The 22,116-nt window shown below is 43.6% G+C and overlaps 8 protein-coding genes across 9 annotated transcripts; 3 read left to right on the top strand and 5 right to left on the bottom strand.

Annotated features, from left to right (window-relative positions):
* Nucleotides 1-91: 91 nt before the first annotated feature.
* Nucleotides 92-5,203, bottom strand: Bclcc12. Its single transcript, XM_024695147.1, has 12 exons — nucleotides 4,578-5,203; nucleotides 4,298-4,523; nucleotides 4,150-4,239; nucleotides 3,982-4,075; nucleotides 3,804-3,931; nucleotides 3,371-3,742; nucleotides 2,766-3,318; nucleotides 2,578-2,708; nucleotides 2,095-2,525; nucleotides 1,791-1,931; nucleotides 1,287-1,736; nucleotides 92-1,081 (listed from the first exon to the last, which is right to left on the bottom strand). Exons 1-12 carry the CDS (start codon nucleotides 4,632-4,634, stop codon nucleotides 398-400), a joined length of 3,357 nt encoding a protein of 1,118 aa, XP_024550940.1. The 5' UTR covers nucleotides 4,635-5,203; the 3' UTR covers nucleotides 92-397.
* A 2,874-nt stretch (nucleotides 5,204-8,077) lies between these two features.
* BCIN_09g04410 (hypothetical protein) lies at nucleotides 8,078-11,227 on the top strand. Of its 2 annotated transcripts, XM_024695146.1 has the most exons (4): nucleotides 8,078-8,656; nucleotides 8,755-8,979; nucleotides 9,043-9,077; nucleotides 9,134-11,227. In XM_024695146.1, exon 4 carries the CDS (start codon nucleotides 9,179-9,181, stop codon nucleotides 11,087-11,089), a length of 1,911 nt encoding a protein of 636 aa, XP_024550938.1. In that variant the 5' UTR covers nucleotides 8,078-8,656; nucleotides 8,755-8,979; nucleotides 9,043-9,077; nucleotides 9,134-9,178; the 3' UTR covers nucleotides 11,090-11,227. The 2 variants fall into 2 exon arrangements, with proteins under 2 accessions (XP_024550938.1, XP_024550939.1); XM_024695145.1 differs by having other exon boundaries at nucleotides 8,755-9,077.
* A 191-nt stretch (nucleotides 11,228-11,418) lies between these two features.
* On the top strand, nucleotides 11,419-12,864 carry Bccat7. The gene is made up of 2 exons (XM_001549368.2): nucleotides 11,419-11,839; nucleotides 11,896-12,864. The coding sequence occupies exons 1-2, from the start codon at nucleotides 11,743-11,745 to the stop codon at nucleotides 12,744-12,746; spliced, it is 948 nt and encodes a 315-aa protein (XP_001549418.1). The 5' UTR covers nucleotides 11,419-11,742; the 3' UTR covers nucleotides 12,747-12,864.
* Nucleotides 12,865-12,884: 20 nt separating this feature from the next.
* Nucleotides 12,885-13,991, bottom strand: BCIN_09g04390 (hypothetical protein). The gene has a single exon (XM_001549369.2). It carries the CDS (start codon nucleotides 13,632-13,634, stop codon nucleotides 13,038-13,040), a length of 597 nt encoding a protein of 198 aa, XP_001549419.1. The 5' UTR covers nucleotides 13,635-13,991; the 3' UTR covers nucleotides 12,885-13,037.
* Nucleotides 13,992-14,899: 908 nt separating this feature from the next.
* Nucleotides 14,900-16,650, bottom strand: BCIN_09g04380 (hypothetical protein). The gene is made up of 3 exons (XM_001549370.2): nucleotides 16,442-16,650; nucleotides 15,890-16,372; nucleotides 14,900-15,822 (listed from the first exon to the last, which is right to left on the bottom strand). Exons 1-3 carry the CDS (start codon nucleotides 16,448-16,450, stop codon nucleotides 15,379-15,381), a joined length of 936 nt encoding a protein of 311 aa, XP_001549420.1. The 5' UTR covers nucleotides 16,451-16,650; the 3' UTR covers nucleotides 14,900-15,378.
* Nucleotides 16,651-16,786: 136 nt separating this feature from the next.
* Nucleotides 16,787-18,607, bottom strand: BCIN_09g04370 (hypothetical protein). The gene is made up of 2 exons (XM_024695144.1): nucleotides 17,798-18,607; nucleotides 16,787-17,742 (listed from the first exon to the last, which is right to left on the bottom strand). Exons 1-2 carry the CDS (start codon nucleotides 18,330-18,332, stop codon nucleotides 17,231-17,233), a joined length of 1,047 nt encoding a protein of 348 aa, XP_024550937.1. The 5' UTR covers nucleotides 18,333-18,607; the 3' UTR covers nucleotides 16,787-17,230.
* A 465-nt stretch (nucleotides 18,608-19,072) lies between these two features.
* Nucleotides 19,073-20,445, top strand: BCIN_09g04360 (hypothetical protein). The gene is made up of 3 exons (XM_024695143.1): nucleotides 19,073-19,385; nucleotides 19,440-19,979; nucleotides 20,050-20,445. Exons 2-3 carry the CDS (start codon nucleotides 19,760-19,762, stop codon nucleotides 20,256-20,258), a joined length of 429 nt encoding a protein of 142 aa, XP_024550936.1. The 5' UTR covers nucleotides 19,073-19,385; nucleotides 19,440-19,759; the 3' UTR covers nucleotides 20,259-20,445.
* A 493-nt stretch (nucleotides 20,446-20,938) lies between these two features.
* Nucleotides 20,939-22,004, bottom strand: BCIN_09g04350 (hypothetical protein). Its single transcript, XM_001549374.2, has one exon. The coding sequence runs from the start codon at nucleotides 21,849-21,851 to the stop codon at nucleotides 21,054-21,056; it is 798 nt and encodes a 265-aa protein (XP_001549424.1). The 5' UTR covers nucleotides 21,852-22,004; the 3' UTR covers nucleotides 20,939-21,053.
* Between the last annotated feature and the right edge of the window lie 112 nt (nucleotides 22,005-22,116).

Raw genomic sequence — 22,116 nt, 5'->3', positions numbered from 1 at the left:
CGGCACGTTAAACTTTATCTCAATCATGTACTACTGCATCCGAACTTGAGGAATTTGGAAGTGGGATGCTAGCGAATCGTGAAGGGACAACTGGGCCTAAAACACATTTGATTGTCGAAATTAGGTTCAAGAGATTCAGTGTTTCCGTGAAATCCATTTCAACCAAGCATTAATATACGAGTGCATAACACCGCCATTTAGTGTCGGGCCGAAGTAAAAAGCAGAGTGACATTCATTATTAAGGAGCTAAAGCAAATGCAATAAATGCGACAAAAATTAAACATGGTCGCTCAAGATGTAAATGACCCCCTATGAAGCAAATCGACAGCTTTTGAACAAACATTCCACCACTGCACAAATCCTCTTGACTGAATATTACTATGTTATGGAGAATAAATCAAAGACCCGGAATGTCAAAACCAGAAGCTTTGGGCCAATTCCCCAATTTTGCTGGATCCCCACCGATTCTTACCCATACCCCAACAGCGGGAGTGGGTCCATCGAGGACAAAAACCATATACCAGCCTGGCGGACAGATGTGTGCGTTCGGAGGCGCAGTAACAGTACAAGTATTATTGAATCCACAGGCCAATTGAGGAAATAGTGTTCGTTGGCCCATAGAATTACCATGCGTGCTTACAACGGAGCCAAGGATGGAAAAACCGAGGTTTGCCGTCGAAGTGAAGTTGGAGGTAATAGTGAAAGGAACAATTTGTGAGTATGACCAATCCGTGTTATTCATGTAAAAGCTTGGACGAGGAAGACCGGAGAGAAGATAAGGAGGCGTGAAGACTTCAACTCGATATTCTTCTGGATGAACATTGTCCTGTGGATCAGATCCAGATACCATTACTCGTCCGTCGAGAAGGAGTATCGCTTCGGAATGGTATAGACGGGCAACCGACGTATTGGCCATTACACTCATGCGTGAATTTAAGGGCAGGCGGGGATCGTATAGAACAGCGTTAAAATTGGGATCTGAGCCGAGTCCGAATCCGGCGAAACCATGATGTGCGCCATTGAGGATCAGTGTAGTACCATCTGGAAGAGAAGCTAAACATGGCATTATACGACGTGATGGCTAGGAATTGTTAGCCAATCGCTGCAATATCACCACGAATAATTTTCTCGAGCCCGAGATTACTGAAAACACTTGCTGTACTTCAAGTCCTCATGAAACAAACTTCTCATTTAGGGAAGACTAGTATCATACCAAGCAAGAAATTCAACTTCACCAATTAAATGGTACAATAAATCGTGGGGGGAAAACAAAGCAAGAGCCTCACCATTCTTTCAATTGCCCAAGTAGCGTTATCAGTTTCAGGTTGCATAGAAACACAATTATCGATGGCGAAGCCGCCCCCAGGTGTAGAACCGCCACAAATGAGCACTCCGATAGGATCCGTGTAGGGGTAAAATTGAGGTAGCAATACCATGGCCCCTTCGAGAGGATAGTTTCGTCCACCATTTGGATCATTTACAGCACCCGGAACGTTAGGCAGTGTCTTGATAGTCTCAAACGTGATTTCATCAAGAATCCTTGCTTCATTATAGTATGCAACAAAGATGCCGGATGGAATGACTGCGAGAAATGGATATAAATTATTAGGGTCTGTACGAGCAAGAAAATCTAGATTGAGAACTGGGGCGCCGGTTGGAGGGAGTAATTCTAAGCTTGGAGATGCAGGGGCATTCGATCCTTCTTCGCCACCGACGATTAAAATCGAACCATTTGCCTTGTGATAGTATCAGTAAATGCTATTCTATAGTCTGGAAATGGTTGTACGAACCATGATCATTGCCGTGGGGTACCACCGAGCAACGAGAAGGCGCACCTCGTTAACATTCTCCTGCCAATCATTTGTTCCCCAGACATTGGGGGATCCATCTGGCCAATAAAGTCGTACACCGTATGTTGACGCGCCGGACCACTAAGGCTCACGAATATCAGTATCATCATTTTATTGTGAGAAAAAGTGGAAGGGAATAGATGTGTGACAAGCTGAGCTGGTGTCTTGAGCTGCTACACAAATACAAGGTATACGATGGGTGCACCACAATTCGTAAATTATTGAGAAGAATGCATGCTCTTACCCCTCCCACATCTATCTGTCTCCCAGCGATATCCGGAAGAATAAGTCCTGCAGAGCAAAAGACATCAGTTTTAACATGCATTGGTCTCCATGCCAGGGTAAAATTATCGATTGCTGAGAGATCTAACTCATATGCGCCTGTCGAGTTTGGCTCGCCCGTTCCGAACTTTTCAACGAATGTCACCTTGCCAGTAATTATTTGAGATGTCATCAATGGTATGCATACACCACCTATTAGCAAGGAGTGTTCACCAGCACTGGGGCCCACTGGAAATGACCAATTGTAGAGTGCCGGTCCATCCCATGAGTAATAAGATAAGAGACTGTCTCCGCCACATATAGTAGAGGAATTACCAGAGCAAACAACTTGGCAGTTAGATTCACTAATCAATGATGCTCCAGCCGTTACAATATTTTCCACATCGCCACAAACTGAAGATGCTGTCAATGTACGCGATTTCTGGGAAAAGCAGTCATGACTTACAGCACTGGGAGCCGTACTCAAGACCAGCTGCATTATATCCGAATGCCTGACACTGCAAAAGACAATTCGTTGCAGTATTATTTGAAGTGATTATTTGATAGGGAAACGTTCTAATGCCTCGTATATTATCTCTAGAAATTACTCCATCAGCCTGCATGAATATTGATGGCTCTTAAGAGACAACTGACTCGAGACACCCTTTGTAGTTCCAATCACCAGGTAAATCTCTTTGCTGAACAGATGCAGGTTGAGATGTTTGTACGTTGCCAAAGGAGTAGATGGACAATCTATTTCCAGCACCACATGTTTCGCTTGAGTTACCAGTGCACGGCATGTTGCAGTCCGCAGGTGAGGTCGCAAGAACACCTCCATTTTCGACAAAATTATCACAAAAACATTCGGAGCTATACTCCATGCCTGCAACAATGTAATTAAGTCCGGAGCAAGCCGCAACACATGACTCAACAGTAAGATTCTGGTTTTCAGGTTGCTGATACGTGAGAACACGACCTTGTGCTCCATCGACCCAACAGCCACTGTATACCCATCCAGCTGGGAGGCCTGTCACATCTGTAGATGGGGTGGAAGGAGGAACTGTAGAGCTTAGAGTAGTATTTAGTAAATACACGGTTAATCTTCCAGACGCCCCGCAGAATTCGGAACTATTTCCCGCACAAGGAAAATTGCAGTCTGTATTTGGAGCCGGAATCGAGCCGGCGGAAAAAGCGTTGCCGCAATAACCTGTTGTTCCTGTTTAGTCTAAATTGTTCAAAATTTTGGAAGAGTAACTAACATTCTCGTCCATATTCGGTTCCAAAATAGGTGTATCCTATGCAGCTTGCTTCACACGACTCTAGTGTCATGTTTCCAGTATCAGAAGCCTTGGAGGCAAGTGCTCGAGCGCTTGTGGCTTCGGTCTGACACCCAAAATAGTTATATACACCAACCGTTTGTTGAATTGATGGGGAACCCGTGGAAGAAGGCGATGTTCCAGCTGTGGTTGTAGTAAATGGCGCGGTGACAATGATGGTATTGTTAAAGTCATATACATCAAGTCGATTGGTGCCACCACAAAATTCTGAAGAGTTGCCTGAGCATAATGTAGAACAGCCACTAATGCCCTCCGGTGCGAGAGCTCCTCCATTAGACAATTGATTTCCACACCCTAAGAAATGGTGAGCTTCCATAATGGTCCATGAGTTTGTGCGGTTTTATCATATACATACAACATTCATCAGCGTATTCAACTCCAGCTAGGGAATAGCCCTCTCCTTGACATGCCGCTGTACAAATAGCAATCGTCATGGGAGAGGCTATAACTTGGTATATCAAGAGCCGTCCTGCTTGACCTTCTCTGACACCTGTCAGATTGCGTAGCAGACATTTATCAGGGAAAAAACTAACGTATAGCACCCGGTAAAGCTCCAAAGTCCAGGTCCAGGGTTAGTTTGAGGTGGATTTTTCCCGTTCCAGAAAAGATTCAATCTATTTGGACCACCTGGAAATTTAACGAGTTAGTCCTGCATGGAAAGGATCGAAAAAGAATGGAATTCATGAGACCATTAGACCTACCACAAAATTCAGTAGTATTTCCCGGACACTTCATACCACAGTCTGAAGCTGGCGCGCGTCCAGCTTTAGCTGCAAGACTATTGCCACAATCTGGATGAAATTTTAGTGCTGGTATATCGAACAATTTGAAAGTCGGAGAGTAACCTACAGCATTCTGAAGCATACTCAGTTCCGGCATAGTTGAGACTTTTGGAGGTACAATATGAGATACATGATTCATCTGTCATGTTTGTATTGTCAATGTATCCACCTTCGGACAATGTCCGACCAACATCCACGTAGCATCCTTGAGATACCCAGGTACTCGACACACTCTGCGAGGCGGCGAATTTGTTTTGGATAGCATGATTCGAGGCTGCTACGAAAGTGGCAAGCTATTGTAGGTTAGTACAGGCAAGATTATCCAAAGGTCAATAGTTTCAACTCACGAATGCCACGACTAGTGTCACAGTTGGATTGTGAATACAGTTTGCGATCATGGCCATGAGTAGTTTTTTCTTGTATATAGAGAGTAGTATGGGGATGTGAAGGAAATTGTAAGTAGATTGACTTGAATTGCAGACTCTTTATGTGGAAGAATCCACGTCTATCACTTGGAGATAGGTTGTGATTGAGATGTGAGCTGAGAAAGAGACAGAGAGTGATTGCACAGCATTTTAATAGTGGCAGGTGCCTGCTTGTATTCCAAGTAGGATATTTTTCCTGATATCAAATAGAGAAGGCATTGCCTTCCGTTTGTTCCTTCTCTTGCCATCGAAGGACCAAGTTGAGAGACTTTGCATCGATCATCATCTCAAAACTTACACCTCACCGCGTACAACAGTCCATTTCGAGTATCACTACATAACATGACGCTCGAACGGATTTATGCCGTGTTGAGGAGTTTCCAGTCTGATCAGATGCATGCGAGGCTCGTCGGCTCTCAATCGTCTCTATCAGTATCTACCTTATCGACAAATGCTCTTAATATCATAATCGCGTTGACTTCGTGAGCCAAACGTTTATCTCATCCAATCTTGAAGTAAGACGAGGTAATCACGAATGAAGCCGTGCCTAGGTGGAAAATGGGCATTTGGACAATAGGAAAGATGGATGATAAAGTCACCAAAATCAATTTATAGATCGCTAGTTGATGCTGTGACCACAAAAACGCTAGGGTGCGAAGAATTCTGTTAACGTGTTAATACCACTGGCCGGACTTTACCCCGCCCGGGTAAAAGAACAAAATTGTCAGAGAAACCAAACAAACGTCAAATTCTGAACTTCTTCCACTTGCCACCACTCGCGACATGTCTCTCTCCCAGTGATAAACCCATTTAGTAGTTTTGGCTTATCTTCTGCTCAGCTGTTTTCATCTTTATACTTGGAAACATCGCGACGAGGAGATATATCGTGGCAGAAAAAAAGTGAAAGAGGGAGAGCGAGAGCGAGAGAGAGGGGGGGGAAAGAGATGCAGTCTCATATTTTTGGGGCTGAATCACAAAGGTATGTGCATCTAAAAGTACTGGGCAAGTCTTGATTGTGACCATCCTGAGTTGCGGACAGTTTTTCCATTTACTGGAATGGCATCTTTAACGGAGGTTATCTTGTGCTGTCGCTTTACTTCTGCGGACATTGACTATAATGGAACTGCTCTCTTCAAATATGAGTGGGATTCCATCTCAGGAGGTGACTTTGATCGGCTTCCAAGGTGTCCATCCCTTCTAAAAACTTCGAAGAGTTTTTGCTGCTGGAAAGTCAAAGTGATGTGATGTGGATTTGTTTTTCCTTTTCCGGGTACACATCTAGCTTTTCTACACCACCACATGCAGTATCACCAAAACACATTGCACGCGCATGCCTTCCGCCCCCGAGACCCTGCACATAAGGCAACATTTACATAAAGGATGGGTCGATCGAGATACCTTGGAAAGTTCAAGTCCTTAGCTTTCTCAGCTGAAATTTCTGATTCACAAGATTTCAAGGTTTGACCGGGTCCAAACCAAAGATTTGGACATTCCGAACTTCGAGAGCCGTTCTCAACGCAGCCAAACTTCCTATTTGACAAGTTATGGCACATGCCCAGATTTGGCCATTTCGGTCCAGATCTCGATCTTCTGAATCTGCGGCCAGGTCAACACCGCGATCTGATAAGGCTCAATTCAGGCCATTGCCATAGGCCATTCATTCACTGCCAAGCTCGATAACGGATCTATTTATTTTCAATACATCACATTTCAAGAAGATAGTCGTTTCAACTAAGCTCAAGCTCACTTCAACCCTTTTATTACACCTTCTTTACCCTAAAATTTCGTGGCCCATCAGCCTCTCATGCAGCACTATGCCAAGTGGCGTTGATATCTTGATCGATTGAAAACCTGCTATCGAGTCGCAGAACTAGTTCAAGCCTGAGAGATGTTTAGCTTGAAAAATCAGATCGCAATTGGTACAATTGCGGTTCATGGTGGGAAGGTCAAAAAGAAAAGTTTCCATCAAACCAGTGAAGCAACCCTTTACAAGCCTATCTTCTAGGTCTATAAGAAGAATGATCTTTGAAGTCAATCGTTGATACGCTTTCTTCTTTTTCTGTGAGGGCTTTGGGAAAATATTCAAACAGCTTTTTTGGGATGTTATCAGGCCAGACTACCACATTCTTCAACTTAATGGTTGACAACAAGGCAAAGCAGCGATGTTCTAGGACTGAAATTTAGATTCAAATGAAATACTTGCAGAAGAAAATGCACAAATTGATAACACTGTCGAGTTACAATTTAAGTTGATTAATAAAGAAACACGATGCCTATAACATCAAAATCGCTGTATTGTTTAGCCTTATTATCGCTTCGCCTACAGTCTCTGTTCACAGTCTGAGTATTTGCATATTCGACGCTTAATCAATATCGGTCACCATTTACATGTCTAGCTTTACAACGATCTCATCAATCTTGACTTCGATAAAACTCACAGCTTTTTCCACCACTAGTACCAATGTGATAACTTCAGTCTCATAGACTTCTTTAGTCAAAGCTACATCATCATTTGTTTTATCTACATCACTGCCTTTTATTCCCGGTTCCACCGCAGTTTTGAGCTTGCTCAGATAAAACAATTTCACTGGTGAAGGGGACTTCTCTTCCTACGGCCTATTCTCGTATCATACTTAGTATCAATTTGGCGACTAGTTCAAGCATTGCCGCAGCCATCCTTATGTACGATTTTCAAACTGTTTTTTGGTCGCTTCAATATCAAGCAGATACCGATTTCACTTGTTTCGGGGAAGCATTATCAGACTTGAACTGGACGGGAATCCCGAATCTTACGGTTCAAGATACTTCAACAGTTTTGAGGCTAAATCATTCTCCTCCAGGCTTCAGCCAAAGATCTTCTTAGCCCCCCCTCTTCCCCCCAAAGAAAATGTTCACCAAAGTTCAACGATGAGTAATTTCTGGAATACGAAGAATCAGCAGATACAGTATTATGTCTGCAAAGCTCTCTGCTAGAACTCGGACAATGCATACCAATTACGTGTGATCCTTCCAAGAATTTTACTTTCACGATACTCGCAGATTGTTGTTTTTAGAGTGAACTTCGCGATCTTAGCGGGGCAGACTGGGATTCATCGTGGATTCTGTGGTATTTCAAATATAAATATGTGGACGAGTCTCAATGCAGCAGGTCAGAGTTTATCGACAGCTGGACAATATGCAAAGTTTTTCTCTTTTGCAGCCGAACAAGATCCATGCCCAGCTGGCTGCCCGCCATCGAGATCATCCTGAAAGTTATGTCTGCGATCTCTTCATGCTACATGATGACATAAAACACGAATTTCTCTGCTATCTTTTTATTCTTCATTCAATAAATTGAGCATGCTGCCTTGGTCTAGGCTTCCGGAAGACAGTTGCCTGATGCCGTTTCTTCAACAGTCGTACACCAGAATTCAAAAATTTGCGGTATTTCCTCCTGTTATCTGCATGATTCAATACAAATGTCAATAGTTTAAAAGCAGTAATCAAACTCCCTGGGTATCGATGCTGATCATTCCTGCAATGGGTCCCTCGTGGTAAGAATTTGCACCATGACAACCTATAGATCGTCAGGTTTTTTATGGTTGTCAGCATTTTCTGGTTAGATTTCAGCTGATGCCAGCAGAGTTCTGTGTGGGCTCGGAACTATCTCCCGGAAAGGGAGGACATCTGAGAGAAGCTTCTCATGTTATGCGTGTGCTGGTATCGCATTCGGAAGCACAGGTGAAGAATGGCTATTGTGGCGTTGAACCATTGGGTTGGCATACATTTGACACTTCTGCAACCGATAGCCAATTCCTAGGATTTGCCAAGATTAGACTAAGTGCATTATTTGCTAGTAATCAGCTGCATGATAACAATCAGTTGTAGCATTGCACCAATGACCAAAAATCTCTGCAATAAATGCGTATTGAAGAAACAGCCACCGAATTTGATACCACCTAGAGGCATGTGATCAAGGATCTCATTGGCAACCAAGGGTTTCACGGCCGTAAGAAGTTCGGGTAAGCAACGATATAATTCGCTCCCAGCATTGCGATGACACATTCGCTTTTTTCTGCAATCAAGTTTCGCAAGCTGATAACTTCCTTTTCCATCAAAGTCTGCATAATGACACATGGGAGCCGCGCTAAGCATTCCGCGTTCCGAGCTTACACATAGATTAACCACTCGCGTATCTACGTTTGGACATGGGAATTCGAAGATATTGATTTTTATACGGGATAAAGATGGGGGTTCTGGAAAACCCATATCGATAAGCTTATGCGGGCAACGCCGCCGTTACAGGGGCCCCAGATATTTATCTCATCGTCTTCAAGGTGCGGAGGTAAGCTTATTTCACTGACCCACTTCGTGCTACTATTAAAGAACGGGAACGACGATCATGTAGTTTCAAACCAGGCCGTTTTACTTGAGCAATTTCATGTAAGTCATTTACCTAATTCCGGAAATACAGTGCGGATCATACTGACAGTTGATAGAGTCTTTTCTCGTGAAATATTGCACTTCACCTTTTGAGCACCAACATGCTCGCATTATGGTCTTTTCTCTTGCTGCCAGTGGCGCAGACTGTGCAAGCGGCATTGAGCATTGGGGTATCAAACTCCCAGGCTACGAACCCAGCTTCCTATGCTGTTGATGGAAACTCCAGCACCTTCTGGCATAGTGAATACAGCCCTGTTCTTGTTCCATTCCCACACATAATATACCTTGACACAGGCTCTGCACAAGTTCTCAATTCATTTACCTATACACCAAGACAGGATGGTAAACGCAATGGAAACATCGGCGACTACTCGCTGGCTGTAAGTACAGACAATCAGACTTGGTCAACAGTTGCGACTTCCACTTTCCAAGACGACGCTACCAAGAAGACTGTAGGATTTACAAATATCAAAGCTCAGTATTTCCGCTTGAATGCTACTACTGAAGCTGGAAACCGTGGCAGCTGGACCAGCGCAGCAGAATTTGGATTCTCAGTCGCCCCGACTGCTATTGGAGGTCTGGGAGAATGGGGCCCAGTCATCAATATGCCACTTGTTCCAGTTGCTGGCTTCATCGAGTATTCCACAGGAAACATTTGGACTTTTGCAGCATACAGCCCTCTCGCATTTCAGATAGGTTTACATGGTTACACTATTTCAGCAGTGTACAATCCTACAACAGGTGCCATATCTTCAGCGAATGTTTCTAACACCCAGCATGATATGTTCTGCCCTGGTATGTCTTTAATGTTTGACGGACGCGCTCTTGTCACAGGAGGAGATACTGCAGACAAGACGAGCATTTATGACTCTGCTACGGATCAGTGGGTAGCAGGACCCGCTATGAAAATTTCTCGCGGCTACCAAGCAACCACTACAACATCAACAGGAAAGGTCTTCAACATTGGCGGATCCTGGAGTGGTGGCCATGGTGGAAAGAATGGAGAGATTTATGATCCAAGCACGAACACATGGTCCTTACTATCAGGCTGTCCAGTTGCACCAATGCTGACTGCCGACGCACAAGGTGCCTTTCGTACCGATAACCATGGATGGCTGTTTGCTTGGAAGAACGGATCTGTATTCCAAGCTGGTCCAAGTAAAGCGATGAACTGGTACGGAACGACTGGCACTGGATCTCAAGTCGCTGCAGGTCTTCGCGCTTCTGATTCAGACTCCATGTGTGGAAATGCAGTCATGTATGATGCAGTTACTGGAAAGATCTTCACGGCCGGTGGATCTCCCAGCTATCAAAACTCAGGTGCGACAAACAATGTCCATCTGATCACAATTGGAAGTCCCAATGTGAAGCCTACAGTTCAAGCTTTGACATCAATGACATACAAACGAGCTTTCGCAAACGGAGTCGTGCTACCAAATGGAAAGATATTTGTCATAGGAGGCCAGCCATATGCAGTTCCATTCACAGACACAGATGCGGTGTTGACACCTGAATTGTGGGATCCCACAACACAAAATTTCACAATCTTGCCTCCTCATACCATCCCAAGAACATACCACAGTATGGCTCTTCTGATGCTTGATGGAAGAGTTTTCACAGGAGGTGGAGGATTGTGTGGATCCAGCTGTGCTACAAACCATGCCGATGCGCAAATATATAGTCCAGCATATCTTTTCAACGCCGATGGAACCGCCGCAACGCGACCCGTCATTTCCTCAGCTACATCCACTGTTGCTGTTGGTGGAACAATCACAATCATTACCGATACCGCTGTAACCAGTTTCTCAATCACTCGATTTGGATCAGCAACCCACACTGTCAACACCGATCAGCGACGTATTTCCCTCACGCCTGTTAAAACAAGTGGCACCACTTACACACTCACCATCCCCAACGATGCAGGAATTGCAATCCCAGGATACTGGATGTTCTGGGCCATGAATTCAGCCGGCGTACCCAGCGTCGCGTCGACCATCAAGATCACACTCTAAACAAATGAACAGGAATGATTGGAAGTTTGGAACCCGGGAGTAAACACACCATGGAACGTGTGAATAATTTTCTAACCAAATTGCGTTTATATAATGAGTAGTCCAAATATTTAACAGCATTAATTCAAGCTTTTGCCAACTTCTTGCGAGCTTTGTTAGTGTGATTGGGACCCGCGTACACGAGATGTGATATTTGATATGTGATACTAACAGTTGGGTACAGTAAGCCGCCACCTTTATATTAACTAATCAACATACCGCACACTAAATGTGTTTGATTGGTTAGTTATAGGATTGGTACATAGAATGCGAACCACTAATAGCTTACTGATAAACAATCAACCTCAATTGTACAACTTTGTCCAATGAGAACTGATATTCGGGTCCCGGATGTGAGGGGTATATTCCGAATTCCAGAATCAGAATAACGTCATGAAGGATGTTATCGCATCAACATTCCTCAAGGGGACTTTATTCTTGCGGCGTGGTATTCTCCCCTTCGACGCAAACGTATAAAGTTCAAGAGGAATCCTTTATTTCCAACCTGAACCCCAATTTCGAACCGAATCATATTCCAAATATAAAACATACAATAAAAATCATCAGCAACATACTCAAAACCCATATATTTCACACAAAGTTGAATCGTGATCATGCCTCTTCCATCCGACCCCGCGGTAGTCAAGACAAGTGAAGGTCTAGTGCATCAACTCCAATCTATGTTTGGCAAACATGCTGGAAAACGACCTGGTAAGTCACCCCATCCATCAACCATCCCATAATTCAATCTAACACCCTCCTCTCAGCCCACGCCAAAGGACTCCTCCTAACCGGGACCTTCATCCCCACTCCCACCGCACGCAGCCTCTCCTCCGCTCCTCATTTCTCTTCCCCATCCACCCCCATCTGGATCCGCTTCTCAAACTCCACGGGCATTCCCTCCATCCCCGACTTCGACGCTAATGCCGATCCCCGCGGTATCGCCATCCGATTCATTCTCGACGCGGAGAAGCACAAACACACCGATATAGTGGCCCACTCTACTCCTTTTTTCCCAACCCGTACCGGCGACGAGTTTCTCGCGTTTTTGAAAGCCGCAGCGAGTAGTGGAGAAGGTGTCGAGAGTCCGAAACCTATTGAGAAATTTCTAGATGCGCATCCCAAGGCTTTGGCTTTTGTTACTGCGCCCAAGCCGGCGCCGACGAGTTGGGCAAGAGAGAATTATTGGGGTGTTAATGCTTTTAAATTTATTGCTGAGGATGGAAAAGAAACTTTTGTGAGATATAGGATTGTTCCTGTTGAGGGTGTTGAAATCGCGAGTGAGGAGCAGAAAAAGAGTTTGGGAGATAATTATCTCACAGAAGAGATTGTAGCAAGGTTAGAAAAGGGAGCGACGGAATTCAAATTGGAGGTGCAGATTGCGGAAGAGGGAGATGTGGTTGACGATGCAACTGTGCATTGGCCTGAAGAGAGAAAGGTTGTGGAATTGGGACGTGTTAAGATTGAAGGATTGTTGGGAGAGAACGAGAAGGAGCAAAAACATGTAATTTTCGATCCCGTACCTAGGGTAGAAGGTATAGATGTTAGTGGCGATCCTTTAGTAGATGTTAGGGCAGGAGTTTACTTAATCAGTGGAAAAGAGAGAAGAGCTGCATAGGGAATTAATGGGAGTGGAATATGGGGAATGAGAACAACATCTTGGAAACCAGACACATAAGAAGTCTCGGTTTTGGCTCACTTGAGAAATCAGTCACAATGAAACTGCCGTTTACTTATTCACTCGATCCTAGATATATGGATTTGCAATATCTCAGATTATTCCATGCAATTGTATCTGTCATGTAATATAAGTTGGACTAGCCTCGTCCTTGCCTGGGCAGTTTTCGTCTCCATGCACGAGTGAAATACAAGAAATTCCCAAATTAGAGACAATTATAGCCTGTGTTATTCAAGTACTTTTCCTCAACTCCTTGATAACATCTACCCCCGCCTCTTCAAGTCCAACACCCTTCTCAACAGCCGTCAACACAAACATCATTCTCGCCCAACCGTCCCCCTCCGAAGCATTTCTCCAAGCATGATTGGTCGCCCGCTGTACACAGACATCACCCCTCTGCATAATTTTCTTCTCTCCCGAATCCAACAACAATTCAATTGTTCCCTCCAGCACAACTCCATAATCCAAGCTCACAGTTTTATGCATTGGACATGTGAAACCAGGCGCAAAGTCCACAAATCGAACGACGGTTCCTGTGGAGATGCAGAGACCAGGGGGTGTAGAGAGGTCTGATTCGTAGGAAGCTATATCGATGGGTGTAGTGGATGTGGAGTTTTGGGATGAAGGGGCATGAGAGAGGGAAGCTGGGAATTGATGAGTAGTGTACGCGAGAAAAAAGGTCATGTTGTTGTCTTGGATCGGTTCCCAGATAGATTTGGGGGATATGTTGGATTCGAGAATGGCTTTGCCATTTGGATCGGTGGTTGTTATGAGACGTTGAAGATTTGGAAGACCATTTGGAAGGGTTTCTCGTTGTTCGGTAGACATTCTGATGGGGTTTTGGTGATTGATGATTTTACTGATCGATTGTAATAAGTTGCCTAGGCAGTTACCCTTTCTCTATGGTTCTTGATAGTTTGAGGGCTTCAGGAAGATTCGATCTGAATAGATAATCCCTCGAAAGTTTTATAAGATTGTATTGTGTTTTATTATCATGCTATAAGTTTAGTCGGACGTCCGAGTAGCTAGCTCTATATGCGGGGTTAAATGAGGGGTTGAAAAGACGCCATGTGTATCTAATAGGTAGCTCGCCCTTTCTCCATTCGGCAAAGCTCCATCTGACATGCATCGATAAGAATATAACTGATGTCGTGCACCATGAAACTCAGACGACTTTCCACAACCTACTACTCCACCATTCTGGGCTCCACTGTCTTTTAATGGTTTAATTTTTTCATTATGCATGCCCAAGTGTCAAGTTCAATTTTACACGTCTTCATTATTCACAGATTTTACCCCGTCAACCGAGGCGTGAAATGACTTGGCATCCTTAAAGTTCAACTAAATTAACATTGATATTACATCCAAAGCTGTAGTTTTGTTGCCTCTTATTTGTTAGTAGTTTCCACAATCCCCAAAGGCTAGCAAGTACCTCTAGATCACGTCGGGGGAGCTGAAAACTCTTGGCATTAATTTTTGTTTCGCTAGCCCTAAAACTCCAGTTTAGAGACTGTTATATTATGAATCGTGTACAATGATGCATAACCCATGAATCATTTATTGCTCGTTGATCGAAGATGATATTGATCGGTTGGTGCAGACAGAGTTCGTTCTTGAACTGCAAATTAGTGGTATGAAAATTAATCTATAATTAACTTCGTTGGACCTATGTCGACACTAAAATTATACGAGCTTAGAACAACTCTTGCTCTAGGTAAGATACGCCCCTATAGCATATTAGCATTGCTTCTATCAGAGTCACATCTGATTACAAAGACTGGGTAGCAACATACATCAGGACGAGTAAGTATTCCAATACAGCGTCAGTGATCAGTATACATCAAATAGATCAATTATACTCAGTGGGTTATCTGGAATCGAATGTATATAACTGAGACCTATGAATTCTCAATGAACAGCTTGGACTTTTCAAATTAATAGCACACTAAACTTTAACACTTCTAAAGCTTGAGGCCTAGAGGGTTTTAGTTAGCATTTTGAAGTATCCGACCTTCCCAAATATCCCAAAACAGTCACCGAGTTTGACACATGCGAATTGCCGTATATAAGGAGGACAAAGAAAGAGGATAAGTTGACGGAAAGTGTGGCTGAGTTAAGTTGGTGGGACGAAATGATGCAATACTATTTCAAAGGAGAATAGCATGCCGAGATTCAAGAATAATTGGTGGCAGCTAGAACGATTCGATTATTCATAGAGGAATAGTTAGATTTCCATTTGTAGCTTCAAAGCCGAATACATTGTACACACCAACCGAAATGCAACTCTTTTATAAATGATACTTGATCTCGAATGTTCATTAGCAAAAATCTGCATTGCTCTAACTTACACACTACCTATGAAGTGTTCAAAAAGTATGATTTGCAAGAAAGCAAAAGAAATCTTGAGAACAACGAAGCTTGGGAATCGCCAAATGAGAGATATTTTTTGTCTTGTGGTAATAGATATTTTCCCAGGCAGCATTGCACGCAGGAAAAATTAGGGATTGGAGTAAAAAAACGCGAAACCAATGCCTGATGTGACAACATCTGAATGCTGTAATTAAGTGGAGCATCAGAGTTTTGAGCTACGCTGTTCATCTCTCTCCTTGAGAGCGCGCTCAATCATTCTTTTCTTTCGCATCTCCACACCGGCTCGGGGCGAGCGGCCATCTACATAACCCATGAAATCATGCGTAGAGAATCCCATCAATTTCAAGAGTCTTTCTGGAACCTTGTCTAGATCATCCCAGCCCATTGCAATGGTCATGTTCTCAAATGTTCGTATCCAGGGTTGACAATACTGAACTGTAATACTGCGGCGAGCCTTATTTGAGGTGTTCGCTCCGCCCGAATGCCAAAGTGTATTGAGAAAGTAGACCATGCTGCCTGCTGGCATTATTACCGGAATCATTTCTTCTCGGGTTGGGATGCGCTCGTCCGACCATAAATGCGACCCTGGAATTACAGTAGTTGCACCGTTGTCGGCAGTGAAGTCATCGAATGAGACCATGGTGCCCTATTCAGGTTGTGAGCCTTTCCTTCCCGATTCATACAATACAAAAAGGAACCCAAGTACAACATACAGTACCGATTAATGGCCTTGGTCTTGGCAGTGCAATCAATCCATCATCGCAATGTATAGCCTGTGCAGTTTGTCCAGGGTAAATCACCACAGTATGCAGACTAGTAATTAAATAATTGGGTTGAAGGAAGTAATCGTTCAGAGCCAAAACAGTGGGGTGTATTGGAAAGTGGTCAAACGCTCGGGATTTGTCTGCCAGAGCATAGACTCTTCCAGTCTTGAAACCCTCAAAAAGGTTTCGACCAGCAACTGCAGCAGGTCCAGCATCAAGAGTTTCAAGTCGTGCCACTTCGGAATTTGCTATCTCTACTTGCTCGGGCGTAAAAATGTTAGGGAGGATAACATAGCCGTGTTCGAGGACGTGGTCGATGAGATGTTGTACTGATGCATCCTTCTTTCCGGGCAAAAAGGTCGTCCCTTGTCCAAGTTGAATACGATCACCAACTCCTGTTGTGAATTTGACTATTGGTTGATCTTTGTCAGACTGCACGTGGATGACATTCATGTTAGCAACGACTGGTAGATATCGAGGGGTTTCATTAATGTTGCTCACCATGGTCATTCTTAATTCTCCGGTACTCTGGATTTAGCTTGCAGTGTAATGAGGTAGAAGAGGAAGCAACTTTCTTTGCATGATTAAGATGACAATGGCTGGTATGTGTATGAAGAGTACAACCTCGGCCTGGTTAGTCTTGTAAACCCAACTAGACAGAAAACGAAGTGTTTCGGGAATACTGTCGTAGCACGAAGCTTATGATTGCCGTCATGAGAAAAAGCTGGGGAAGCACAAGTCGGGTGAACTGAGGGGTAACGGTAACCGACTTAGTCAGCTTTTCTATCCTTGGAGGTAGATCCGCTTTTCACACTATTCCGCCCCCGCTTGTTTCAACCAGCCTGATGTCACTTATTACTATTTTACTCATTCTTGTTCTAACCATCGCTTCTCCCGTAGAGAGTAGCAACAGGAAACCCTAGAGTGCATCTTAATGCGCTTACTATGTCTTGACTGGCTCGTGGAAAACTTCTGGCAAGTGTTTATGTAAAGACTCCGCCCAATCCTACAAAGAGATCTTAACTCTAGAGAACTACATTTCGAAGCTCTGTTGTGTAATAACTTTGAATTTCATTGCTGCGGTCTACTTCTCGTGAGGCGAGAAGTTAGATGATAAAACTGTTCTACTAAATTGTACAAAAATTGTCTCCTAGAAGTGCAATTTTTAGTTCGTCAGGAACTTGAGCACTATTCTAGCAAATTTCACGTCCTCAATCACCCTTATGAGTATCACCAGCTCACCTCGTCTTGTAAAAGCATTCCTTTAAACCTCGAGTGATGATCTTCGCCTCATTGACCTGTCGTCATACTCGCCTTCTTATCATACAACCTCTTCCTCTGCTTTTGCCTCTCCTCCATTTCCTCATTAATATTGACATGTTTACTCATGAAGCGCCGATATAGATTCTCCATCTCCAATCCCTTCATTGGCTTCTTCCATCGTCCTGTGATCGGTGTTCTCAATTCATCGGTATCAATGGACACATCTTCATGGCCCCGAAGTACAAAAACTATTGAGTATCTGTAATGTTTCCTAATTGGCGTCTCTTGATCGCTTTCATTCTCCTTTCCATTTGGCTCGTTTCTGGTTGCAGTGCTTGGATACATGCGTACTGAGTGGCCAGCAGCGTTATATCTTCCATTACTCAGGAATCTCAACTCCCTTCCCACGAGTAAAGTTCCTGTTTCTTTTCCTTTGAACGATTGCTCGATTGGGAACGACTTTTTGGACTGCATGTCCAAAACTTCCAGGCCGGGAACATCACTGATTGATAGGCTCAAGAGACCAATGTCGCGATGTGCTAACACAATTAGTCTTTTAATACTCATGTTTCGGAAGAGATAATGATAACATACGTTCCGAAACGACCTTCCCATCCATTCCATCACTTTCGTACCGGAACAATCTGATCATAGTTGCTGTTTTCTCATGATGGAGCTTGAGACATGGCTCAGAATACCTTGTCAGCAACTCTTTCTTCATGCCCAAGCTACTAGCAATTTCTCCCAATATCCTGTTCAAAACATCCCCGGTAATGTCCCAGAATTCTTTTACTGCATCCAACAATTCGGGAGGTGTGGTATTGATTTCACGCAGAGTGATGAATTCCTTCTCGCCTTCCACACGATTCCATCCTTCCTCGGTGCCCTTCCCGGTAAGAAACTGAGATTTGTACTCACGCGGAAGATCAAAGAAGGATTTACTTGCTTGCAGAAGCTTCTGAGATGAAATGTGGATAGGGTCCGTGGGCGAGAAAGACAAGGTTGACCATCCTTGATCGGAAAGATGGGGTGCATGAGCAGGAAGAATTAAAGGGAATGTAACAGGTCGAAGAGGTATTTCGTAGACCTCATTCGGTGGTGGAATAGCGGAGGTCTGGTGGTCTGTCATACCGGCAGTTTGGTTTGCTCTTCTTTTGCTTGGCTTGCTTTTTGTAGAATCTTAAGCTTTTTGATTGACGTTGTGGTAAGTGTTGGGATATTGCTGCGTCAGATTTTCTCATCTACGTAAGTAAGAAGAAACTTATTGATCACAACAGCGATGAACTTCAAAGTTGTAATAATCTCCTGGTGTTGCCTTTTCTTATTAGCGTTTGTGGTGATGATTGAAACAACCCACAGATGGTTCTGTGAGGTCATGGTTCGTCACCGGCTAAATTTAGGTTCTTGCCGTGCTGAGTCCTAGCCTATGACTCCTAGGCTTGTCTTTCTGACCTTCCGACTTTTGAATTGTTCTTTCCTTTGAAGAAACGGCGACGACATGATACGTGTATCAAGTTTATTGCAAGTTCACTCTTGATCAATCCCATTTCAATGTGTTGTAAGATCTTTTGGAACGTGATTCTTTGATCATCTTAGACTTGGTGGTGGCGGTGGATGCTCTATGTCTTCGAACAAGTCAATTGCTTTATTTGCATTTCAGTTATGTTTCAATACAACAAAGTAGTTCTGGAAAAGCACAAGCACAGGTGTGCAGCATGCTTAGCATTGAAGCCATGATATTGCACTCGCTATTGAATTGATTCATCTTTTTGGGCGCCAACGATGGCCGAGGAGGTATAAGAAGGGCCACAACATCTTCTCAATATCACTTCTCAATATCACAATTCAATCTCGCTATTGTCTTATATAGGCTTCCTAACTTATCGTTAAGTCTATACATCTTCTCAAGGTCGCCTGTCCTTCGGTTTTTGCAGACTATCCCTCCTTCGTCGCAATGTCTTCATGGGTAGACAATATCCACGTGGGATGTATCCTTCGCCCTCGCGATGATATTGAAAAGAAACGTTCCGGAGTTGCATGCGAATGGAACAAACTTTCGGATCACCGAGGTGTAAATCCGGCGCTTCGCAGATGTCCAGAAAATTGTCACCAGGATGTTGCAGGCCAAGAACATCCCATCATTGTCCTCCAAAAGGAAGATAACATGATTCTTTATGTCGCGGTTAGTAACCCTTAATTTCTCATTGATCTTCTCTTAATCATTGATACTCACTAGATGACTGGCAAACCAATATATCATGATCAAGAGGGTACACAATACTCTCCTATCGGACACTACTTTCCTCCTGGTAATGGTATACCACATCCTGCAAGATTTCGGTCCCGTTATTGGCTTTTAATCCCAATCCTTGGAACGAGAGGACGATCAATGCAGCCCGCCAGAGTGCCAATCGTAGACTCATAGAACTGGAAAAATATTCCGAACTACGATTACCACACATCTATTTTCAGAAAGCAGATACATTCAAAGCTTTTGGAGGTCATAACACGTCAGCTTCAGAATACAGGTTGGAAGAGGGATCTTATCATAGACTTATGGATAGATTGGGGCTAAATGCTAGCAATTATACTTCTGATATGCTCCCAAGAACATTAACTAGACACAATCCAACAGTATCGGTTCCGACTTCGCTGTCATCTCAAGCGTCAGCGTCACCAACGCCACAAAATCTGTCTCATGATTACTACCCTCCTGGACGCTGGCGAAACGGTCCGTCACAGTCTGAACGACGCCGAAATACTAGGAATAGAGATTGTAAGTCACTGCTCCTCATAATTCCCATAATTTTCAGATGCGCCTGGCGCTAATACCATATCTTTTCAAGATAAATTATCGAACGATGACTTACCCAGCTGGATGACAACACTTCGCAATTGGATACGGCCATACGATGGAAAGGATAGAAATATGAAGAGTTATAAGAGTTGCAAAATTCAGAAGATCTCGGATCCTGTCGCAGAAGACTTGCTATTATCTGATCAGGCTAATGAACCTCCTCTGCCTTATGTTATCACACTTCAATGTTCCGTCTGATGTAGCGCACACCCCCATTCCGCTCGAATATTTATTGGAATTTACTAGCACAGTCGTTACAATGAATATTTCTTGATTCTTCCTCATGTATTTTTCCTCTTGCATTTATTTTAGTGTGCGCAATGGACCAGTACTTCGGCGTTAGACATTAGAGGCGGTCACAAGAATAAAATGCAGTACTATCTCAAGATTACCTATCGTGCTATTTGTATTGATTCTTAACACTTCTCAAGTCTAGCCTTCAATCTCGGTGTTAATTATTAATGACCTTATCTCCTCCAGAAATCCGAACTCTCGTTGCTCTTAGTCTACTCAAGATTTGCCTGGGAAAATACACGCAAAATTTTAAACCCCATGTCTGTATGTCATTTGAACCAGCTATTGAAGGACCTATAGCACTCACAGGATTGTTGAAATAAAAAACCAATGAACACTTTTCCTTACCTTTTAAATCAACCATCTAAGTTTATTGCAGAGAATGCAGCTACAGACGACCATTCTACATACAGAACAGCAAAACTCACAATCATTATGAAAATCACCTCGAGGAACTCATCAGAAACATTTCAAAGAAGAAACAATAAACCACGCTCGTAAGCTAGACTACTCCATGATCTAGCAGATATCAGACCATCACATCCAGAAACCGCGTTTTCCCAACGTCAACTTCTCCATCCTTGTGATCTTCCAATCCCAAACTATTCCCCCCAAGCCCCAGCCTTAACTGCATCTAGACAGAATTCCCTAGAACAGCACCACCTCCATCCATTCTCAACAGTCCTCGAATCCCCCACCCTATCTTCTTCTGCTATCTCTTGCTCCGCGTCCCCTACCACCTCTCGAACCGGTTCCACGTCCCCTAAAGCCATTACTTCCATCACATCTACTATCCCATCCATTAACAGCCATATTGCCCTGTAGATGATATCCATAGGGGATTGGATAAGCCGGGATTTGAATTCGTGGTGCATGATCCGGGCTAATCACACCCTGAATGCTCCGAGGAATACTTGTAGGTCCTGTGCGAGAAAGAGGAACATAGGGAACAAGTGTGCCCAACAAACCTCCTGCATGAGGTTGCATGCAGTGAAATGGAATGTTCGGATATGGATATGGATCGCGACCTTGAGGATGGACTTGTGCTTGATGAATATGCGTATGCTGGTAAGGGACATGTTGATACTGAGGATGAAGTGTACCGTAATGAACTGGAGAAATTTGTGGATGCTGAACTTGAGCATGACCATGCACTACCATTGCTGTATTTGTATTTTGAGAAGCTCCGCCCCTATTCGCAACTCCATTCGCATTTCTGCCTCCGTTGTTCAGAAATTGACCTCGACTACTGGATCTCGCAACACTCTGTCCCGTATTTCCACCTCCTGAATTCGAAACAGCTCCTCCACTAACATTATAATTCTGAGCAGCTCCGGACTGTACTCCAGCACCTCCCAAACTAGCAGATACATGAACCGAATCTTGTCCCTGATTCAACGGAATCGTGCGATTGTGACTATGAACCGCATATTGAGGTTGTGTAGGTGCATTGTAGATATTCTGCGCGGGATTGAGGTTTGGGTTATGGATTGTCATTTTTAATGCTTCGAAAGTTTTTCTGAAGATTGAGGATTTCGGAAATTGTTGAACTAATTCTTGTATTTTGATGGAGAGTTGGGAGTATGGAGACTTGAAAGTATTGAGATTGGAAAGTACAGAGACTTGAAAATATTGAGAGTTGGGTGTATCAAGAGTTGAAAGTATTAATAGCATGAAATTAAGAAGACTTTTATACCCTTACCTACCACCTCTTAGTAGTCTCAATACAGTACCAGCCTCTAGCCACACAGTACATTCATGA

This window comes from Botrytis cinerea, chromosome 9 (assembly GCF_000143535.2).
Source record: "Botrytis cinerea B05.10 chromosome 9, complete sequence".
Classification (NCBI taxonomy): Eukaryota; Fungi; Ascomycota; class Leotiomycetes; order Helotiales; family Sclerotiniaceae; genus Botrytis; species Botrytis cinerea.
Note: the sequence above shows the minus strand (reverse complement) of the source record. Positions and strands in the feature narration are given on the sequence as shown.

Bases quoted from the DNA above. Each gene is read 5' to 3' on its own strand.
- BCIN_09g04390 (XM_001549369.2), bottom strand. From the start codon at position 13,634: ATGTCTACCGAACAACGAGAAACCCTTCCAAATGGTCTTCCAAATCTT.
- Bclcc12 (XM_024695147.1), bottom strand. From the start codon at position 4,634: ATGGCCATGATCGCAAACTGTATTCACAATCCAACTGTGACACTAGTC. The intron at 2,526-2,577 runs GTAAGTCATGAC...CAGCATCTTCAG, and splicing joins TGAGTACGGCTCCCAGTGCT to TTTGTGGCGATGTGGAAAAT. The intron at 1,082-1,286 runs GTGAGGCTCTTG...AACAATTCCTAG, and splicing joins CTTGGGCAATTGAAAGAATG to CCATCACGTCGTATAATGCC.
- Bccat7 (XM_001549368.2), top strand. From the start codon at position 11,743: ATGCCTCTTCCATCCGACCCCGCGGTAGTCAAGACAAGTGAAGGTCTA. The intron at 11,840-11,895 runs GTAAGTCACCCC...CCCTCCTCTCAG, and splicing joins ACATGCTGGAAAACGACCTG to CCCACGCCAAAGGACTCCTC.
- BCIN_09g04380 (XM_001549370.2), bottom strand. The intron at 15,823-15,889 runs GTATGTTGTACT...CAACCTGAATAG, and splicing joins CAAGGCCATTAATCGGTACT to GGCACCATGGTCTCATTCGA.
- BCIN_09g04370 (XM_024695144.1), bottom strand. From the start codon at position 18,332: ATGACAGACCACCAGACCTCCGCTATTCCACCACCGAATGAGGTCTAC. The intron at 17,743-17,797 runs GTATGTTATCAT...TAATTGTGTTAG, and splicing joins TGGGAAGGTCGTTTCGGAAC to CACATCGCGACATTGGTCTC.
- BCIN_09g04350 (XM_001549374.2), bottom strand. From the start codon at position 21,851: ATGACAATCCATAACCCAAACCTCAATCCCGCGCAGAATATCTACAAT.
- BCIN_09g04360 (XM_024695143.1), top strand. From the start codon at position 19,760: ATGGATAGATTGGGGCTAAATGCTAGCAATTATACTTCTGATATGCTC. The intron at 19,980-20,049 runs GTAAGTCACTGC...TATCTTTTCAAG, and splicing joins AAATACTAGGAATAGAGATT to ATAAATTATCGAACGATGAC.
- BCIN_09g04410 (XM_024695146.1), top strand. From the start codon at position 9,179: ATGCTCGCATTATGGTCTTTTCTCTTGCTGCCAGTGGCGCAGACTGTG.